This window comes from Mauremys mutica, chromosome 5 (assembly GCF_020497125.1).
Source record: "Mauremys mutica isolate MM-2020 ecotype Southern chromosome 5, ASM2049712v1, whole genome shotgun sequence".
Lineage (NCBI taxonomy): Eukaryota > Metazoa > Chordata > Testudines > Geoemydidae > Mauremys > Mauremys mutica.
The window spans coordinates 78,383,474-78,391,496 of NC_059076.1; the positions used below are offsets into that span (position 1 = coordinate 78,383,474).

Here is an 8,023-nt window from a genome sequence, read left to right on the forward strand (position 1 = left end):
CTATCCCTCCCCTCCTGTTTCTAGTCTTGTGCAAAATGTCCTATGTGTTTCTAGTTGCTATTGCGTCAGTGATCTAATGCCCATCAAAATCAGTTGGAGTCTTTCTATTCAGTGAGCCACACCTATTGTGCCTAAGACATATTTCAGCTTAGAATTAGCAAAGATGTCATGGTAAGTTTAGGATGGGGTATAAGAGACTAGAGGAAGTCACCATGTGCAGCAGGTACCTGATGTGCAACATGTCCCAATTCTCATGGTTATCCTTATGAGTCAGAGCTACAGACAAGCAGAACTGCAAATCTACTACTTTTTGTGGTTGCAATATCTCTGGTGCAATTTGTACAATTTGATTGCTTTAATCACTGGCTCAAAGCCACTCAGAATTTAGTCCTTTGTGAGGGATTTTTATTGAACACCCATGTTTTTATATCTTGTTTGAAGTACAGATAAGGATCACTCCTCCTACCCCCCCCAAATATTAACACAATGGAGCCTACACCTGCTTGAGGTCTAAAAGTGCTAGAATATTTAGTAAAATAATGAATCAAAGGAAAAGATGAAATGGACATCTGGAAGGCCAACTTAAAGGGAATGTAAGTGTGTCCTTACCTCATGGGAACCCTCCTAATACCTGAATCCAGAATTACAGGGGACTTCGCCTCTTGCACACCCCTACTGCTGTGATCACTTAGATGGCCCCATGGTCAGCTGTCCCAGCTAGCATCTTCTTTCAACTTCCTCGCTAGGTCTTCTGTGGCTCAGTCAAGTCACATAATAGTTCCCCTTCCCCTACAAGGATAACTAAATGCCTATCTTAAAGTTCACACACAATGTCCTAACTTATAATAGTTCTGTCTTTCTCTCCCTCAACTCAAATCCTGTTTCTTGGCCCTGCAGAGATTCTCTTGAACCACTTCTTCTCCCACAGAATTCAACCCTTTCACCAGGAACTCTAACAGTTTACCTCTGAGGACCTCCCTGCTTTTTGTACGCCCTAACTCAGGGCTCCCCGCATAGGTCCCTATCCTGCTCTCTGTGGATGACTCAGCCTGACTTTCCAGGCTCTTCAGAGGAGAACTCCCCTTTTTGTTTAGTTCTTCTCCTATGTTAGTATCTCTGATTTAAGCTACCCTTTGTGACCTAAGAATGGATGAAGAAGCCATCTCAGTACATTCTGGCAGGCTTTATTTTATTTTCCCTTTACTTCTATTTTTAGAAGTACTGTGCTATTTTTCACTAAGTTTCCTCCCTCTGAGTTCCCAGTTCTTTTTAAACATAAAATCCTACTACTACATAAGTAGTGCTTTCCCTGCTTCACCATCACGTCAGGGGCCAGTCTTTCTAATTAAGCCCCATTGCAGCTAGCTGGGGTCATTAAATAGTCCTCGTGTTGCCAGGTTAGTGAGGTTGAGGGATAGCTCCTAAGTCATGGTCAATGCTGATCCCAGCTTGCCTCAAAAGGCAAGCCAGCCTCTGAGAGGAAGTTACAGAAAAGGCACAAATACGCTAAAAGCCAAGTTCAGAAGCAGTCCCCCTTGGCTGAATTGATTCAGTATCCTATGCAGTTCACTGAGGAATGTCTCTCTTTAATTGAGGGGCTGAATTATTTTGTCTCTTATCTTCCCATTCTGGTTCTCTTCTCCCACACAAGAAAACATGAAAACATAAAAGAGAAGACTTGTTGACATAGTCTGGCTTTCAGTGATTTTGCCTAGTTGAATTTTATGCTACATCACAAATTTGAAAATATTTTTAAATGCAAGAAAGAGCTGCTATGGATACTATACTAAAATACTGAAGAAGCATCTCAACATATTTAGTTTATCAGTAATTTGTGTATCAAATCTAGGCTATTTTAATATTTTTCCATCAAGCTTTCCATTGGTAAATCATCTTCCCCTCCCACATCCAGTGCTGTGGTACATTCTGTTTTCCATGAGTGGGAACTGATATTTGGAAATGCTAACTAACACCAGACAATTATCTTTGTCACAACATACTGCAAAAGAAAAGTATCTAGACAGTAGGTTCCATGAGAAAATTCTCAGAGAAGCTCTTCCCAAATGTTCATTGTGTAACCCAAGGTCCAGTATGCTTCAGCAGCAGCAGTGGGAACTACAAGCTGTTGCATGTTGGGAGAAGCTTTCCTTGAGCAAGTCCTGCAGGAAAGTGCTCCCTGGCACATTTCACCCCTACCCACCTCTGACATGCAAGCTAAAACAGTTGCACAATATCCAGCCAGTCCACCTCCAAACCATGCCCAGAAAACACCTGTATGCACTTGTGCTTCACACCACTCAGTTCCTCTTGCTCATGTCCCACCCTGACACCAAGTGGCAGGACATGCTGACACCCAAAGAGGGCAAGGAACTCCAATAGGCCAGTCTGGGCTATAAGCTGGCTGCTCCTTCATGGAGCCCTGAGCATGGGCATGTACCTGGTACAGTTCACAAACTCTCCCGACACCTGTCCCTTCTGAGGCAAGAGGGAGACCCTGGTGCACATCTACGTAGGGTGTGTCAGGTTGCATCCCCTCTTCTAGCACCTCCAGAACCTCTCAGTAAGATTCTGTCTTCACTTTTGTCTGCACCTGCTGAATCATGCACACCTCATCTGTGGCCACAAAGTCACGAGACCTCCTTGTCAACCTCCTCCTGGGTGCTGGTCAAGATGGCCATCCATCATACCCGGAGGAGAAAGCTGAACAGGGTGTGTGTGTGTGTGGGGGGGGGTTCTCTACAACCGTGTGGCCTATTTCTGTTCCCTTCTCAGATCATGTCTCCAGGCAGAGTTCCTCTGGGTAGTGTCCACTGATTTCTTAGATTCTTTTGAGGAGCAGTGTGCATTGCTGGGGGCTCTGTGCTTGAAGTCCTCCAGTCACCTGATGTTTACTTTATGACCTACATTTATGTCCCTGTTTTTTTCCCATTTGTGTCCCCATAGTATCTTGTATCCCAAGAAATGTTAACACTGAAGCCGGGAAGGTAGAGGCAAGCAGAGAGGAGACCACTGGACTGTAATCCTGTTCTATATATCCTTACAGAATAAAACTTTGTTCCTGGTTGTTTGTCTGAGTGGGTCTGGTCTGAGGTGAATACAAGCTGGTACACAACACAGAGCACATTGAGGAACCTCAGGCCAGCCCCCAAAGCTACCTAAAAAACTTTTAGTACCTTTCCCAGACTGGAAGAAGAGCTCTAAGTAGCTTGAAAGCTTCTCTCTCTCTTGCCAACAGAAGTTGGTCAAATAAAAGATATTACCTCACCCAACTTTTCTCTCAAAAAAGCCACAAGGCAGACTTACCCTATCTTGAGCAATCTCATACTGGGATGGTGAATGGGGGTGGGAGAGGTTACCTTTCTTTTTCTGTCTTAGGCATCTCATATCCAGTATCTCTGATTTAAGCTAATCAGGTGAGCTAAAGAAAGATGAATAAGTTATCAAAACTGCTTATAAGCAGGCAGCTAACATAAATTAGGGAGGGGATAGCTCAGTGGTTTGAGCATTAACCACTTAAACCCAGGGTTGTGAGCTCAATCCTTGAGGGGGCCACTTAGGGATCTGGGGCAAAAATCAGTATTCGGTCCTGCTAGTGAAAGCAGGGGGCTGGACTCAATGCCTTTGCAAGGTCCCTTCCAGTTCTAGGAGATAGGTATATCTCCAATTATTAATTAAGTTAAAAAGTTCTCTCATATTGGTGATGCATCAGTATATTCTGGCAGACTTCAATTCCCCTTTTATTTCTAAAATTAAAAGTGTTTGGTATCTTTCACTATGCTTCTCTAGGATAATTTATTTATCATTAGATTTCTCAAGCATGAAAATACTTAGATAAGTTCAAACATCAAAAGTTAGCAAAAATTTGGTTTACAGAAGTTTCATAAACAAGGATTTTTGTTAGATGCCAGCTAGTCAAATGTGGAGACTTGAGCACAGAAGCAAACTCCCACTTTTCATAGATTAAAAAAAAAAGGTTCATTTTAAGGGGGCTGTGGCAGGGCAAAATCCTGCTCCTTGTGCTCTGCCTAAAGAGACTGTTCAGAGATCTTCTGTTGCGACACACCACTATATAGTCTATTTACATTGCTCTTCCACAAACGTGACTGATCAATACACTACAACATTTAAAGCATCCATTTCTCTTCAGCCCTCTGCTGAGGGGAAGTGATTGCTATCTGGTTATAGCTGTGCTAGCCTACTTCCCTCCCCAGCTCTTCCTTCCTGTAACATCTACCCTCTGCACTGATGGTCTTATTAGTTCTTAAATCTTCCCCAGCATGTTCTAATCTGCTAAATGGGCATAATCAGGCCCACAGAGACTTAACTGGTATTTAAGTGATCAGAGTGCTTGTTCAGCCCTTGGTTCATGAAACACGTGGGAAAAAAAGTCTGAATTGCAAAATAGTAATTGACAGATTTTTATTTGTAAAGTCATCTTTTCGTAGCAAGAAACTTAGCTTGGCACAAGTACAAGGCAGTGGATTCTTAGGTATTTGTTTACCAAAGATATGATAAGATGTAAGAAGATAGTACATGTAAGTAGATTGATCAACACTAGAAGCTGAAGTCTAAAACAAGGTCTGTTTTAAAGACTACTTTTTTATCTCATTAGGGAGGAGTTGTTTCACAGGAAGATCTAATTTCTTTTAATCTCTTCCATTTGATTTGTTAGTTTTTCTCCAGTTACAGATTGTCAGTTCAGGTACAGTTTCTCTTGCTTTCCATCCAATTTCTGTGACCTGTATTTTTTTCCCACATGAACGGTTTCTCAGATTGCAGCAGCAACATCTGATGCAACTGTTTAAAAACTCTATGATGGAAACCATAGCAAAGTACTATGCATGTCTGCACATTTACCGCAACACTGACTAGTGAGGGAGGCACTAATAGGACATTACATGTTGTTGGGTTTTTGTTTTTTTTAAATGATTGTGGAACAGATCCTGAACACCTCAGTCAAGCAATATGCTCATTGATAAGAGTTTTCCTGAAATGCAAGTCAGTCCCTGTGGCTACAGGTTACATCTATTTTAGTTCATTCTCCAACTAACTTTCTGTGACATCACATTTCCAAAGCAATGCTTGCAACTCTGTAATAACTCACTTCTGCGGTGTATTACAGGTTTAAAAAAAAATCCAGAAAGTCTCCTGCACAGCAATGCAAGGACTAGCAGTCTAACCCAAAGCCCTGTGACCTAAATGAGAGTCTATTCATTGACTTCAATCAGCTTTGGGTCAAACTGCAGTCTAAAAAATTTGGGCCAGTTCCTCAGCTGGCATAAATTGGCATAACTGTATTAACCTTATTTGAGCTATGCCGATTCAGACCCTTTTTCTCCCAAATTGTCATAGTACAGATAATTTAGGTATTAGATGAAGGACTGTCCATTGTTCTATTGGTACAGTTTCCCCCCCACAAAAACATTATTGCTTGCAGTGTGATGTAATTCTCCCTATTTGTCCCACTGTGGTTTTTGTTTCTGAGTTTACACTGAACAATTATAAAGAATGAAGCAAGATAACTGATCTTATGGTTTGCAAAAAAATTGTAATAATACACAGAGTCCAGCTCAAGATTAAGAGAAAGGTACAAAATTTTCAGATGAGAGAACAAAGCTAATTTTGAACATCAGCCTGCCATGCATCCTGGAGCTTGATCCTCTCCCATTGAAATAAATGGGAGTTTTGCCATTGGCTGTAATCAGATCAGGGCCCACACATGCATCACCTGGGCAGAGGGTATATACGTGTGTGAAGACATTCCTATTCAACATATAGCTACACAAATTCCCATTAAAGTGTCCCTAAACTTTTGTCCTATTCATTGCAACTGGAGTTTTGTCATCCGAAGAAATGTTATCAAAATATAGTTGAGTATGCTTGAAAACCCCACATTTCATAGTTAAATCTCTCAGCTGTTTAAAAATCTTTAAATACCAAATGGATGTAGTCTGTTTTATGGAACAACTGGTTACAAATTTTATTTTTGAAAAATTGACTTTTTATTATCCATATTTTTGGCAGCACTCTGACAAATGACTTAACAGATTTAAGCCATATTGGGTAACAAAATTTTCCCAACAGGCTGAGAAGTTGAACATTAACTTGATCCATTTTTAAACTGCCAAGATATTAAACCACTGAAATAGGAGCTGATTACAGCAAACCTGATTGCCCAGGTAACTACTATAGATAAACACAAATTGTAGTACATTAAAATAGGTCATCATCAAGTTTGAGTAAACTTGAAAATCTTAATACTTTTAGTGTATCTTTGTGTCAGTGCTGTGTGTCTAAGTAATGCATCACCTATGGGAATATTTTCACACATTACATATGTACACTCAGGCATACTGATATAGACCCCATTAAACTTGAAAAATATTATTTCCAACTGTATAAATGCAAAACCAATTTAACCAGTATTGTTGGGTAAAATGATGGTAACATGTTGTACAAAGGTTTAATTCCTTAATTTACGACTAAGGACCAAAGGTTCTGCTTGGTTCTTACTTTGGTGTGTGTGTGGGGGAGAGGGGAGACATGATAAGGAACCTTCCCCCCAACTTGTGTGGGCTAGTCCCGCAGCCCAGGTGCATTGGAAAGCTCAGGGTGTGCTGAATTGCCTGGGATACCAACCAATGTAACCGCATCACACTATACAACTCAAATAGAAGTGTCTCACAAACAGGAGCATGCTGGTCAGACCAGAGCAAGCAATCCACTTCAGTACCTCACAGGAGTTCAAACAATGCTCACTGTTTATACAATGAATGCTCCTCTGTCCCTAGGTCACGGACAGGAAGAGTGAACCACCTTAATGTTTAGCAGACATTTTGTAGTCCCACTGAAGGCTGAATAAAGCCAGTGACTTCTGGGACCTTATCTTGCTAGGACAGAATGGGAGGTTGGCTGATGCTGGTACCTAGAACCAGCATGTGAGGCCTTCTTATGAATCTAGGTGCTCATAAAATCTTTATACCATCAGTGAGACCAGGCAAACCTTCCCAACAGGTACAACAATGCAGAATTTAAAAAAAAAAAAAAAAAAAAAAAAGAGAGAATCAGTCAGTATAGGCAAGATCAGTGCCTCTCTCTTTCAAAATTGCTATGACTTTTCCCCTAAGGTTTAATTTTTTGTTCATTTTACTGTAATAAAAATATGTCCTGTTCTGCTATTTCAAGCAAAAACAAACAAGCAAAAAAAGGGGATATCACAGTCTCTAGTACAGACCCACTTGATGAAAATTAAGGTAACTGGATAGATTTTTTATTATTATTTTTTAGAGTTCCTGACATTCATCTTTCCTTTTCCAGTATTCGTAAGGCTATACATCTCATGGAGCTCCATCTAAGATATTTATTAGTTTGTTTTGAAGCTGGGCAGATTTAACATAGATTCAAACACCCATCATAATTACATTCTTAGCGATTGAAAACGGCAATCACAAGCTGAAGGAAAAAATAAAGATAAATAACAAGTCTAGCAAAATTTTCAGCTAAATATACACAGTTGTGGAAAGTGTAAAAATGAACCAGGCTTTCAAAAATAATTCTCATAAGATAACAAAGAAACAGGATTTAAAAAAAAATTAAATGCAGGAAAAGTAAAACAGTCTTATCAGCAGTATAACTGGGATTTCCAAGGGAGCCTCAGTCAAGCCTAGATGAATGCTTATTTCCCTAACTATGTCAGGGGATATTTTTACCAGTGCCACTTGCTTCAACTACCTCTGTAGTCTACTGAGCCAAAGGCATACAGTCTTCATCTCTCATCTTGCTGGGTTCAAACAGTTGGATTATCCAGCCTTAGACCCAATTCATCCTTTAACTGAGGTGTGCTACTCTCTTTTGAAAACGTAACCCAACTCCCAGAGTTCCTAAGCCTGAGTAACTCTATACAAGTCAGATTCTATCCCCAGACTGGCCTTCCTCTTCATAATTAAAATCAAAAGATACTTTCCATGCTTGTATCCTTGGTTGCTATGACAACGCCAGGCACCAGTTAAACATTCTATGGCAC

General features: G+C 40.5%; 1 protein-coding gene across 1 annotated transcript in view; it reads right to left on the reverse strand.

Annotated features, from left to right (window-relative positions):
* Positions 1-3,384, reverse strand: part of VEGFC (vascular endothelial growth factor C) — a 187,202-nt gene extending 183,818 nt beyond the window's left edge. Inside the window, exon 1 of the mRNA XM_045019471.1 lies at positions 3,304-3,384. Coding sequence (XP_044875406.1) covers positions 3,304-3,384 — 81 coding nt within the window. The remainder of the gene's footprint in view (positions 1-3,303) is intronic.
* Positions 3,385-8,023: the final 4,639 nt, after the last annotated feature.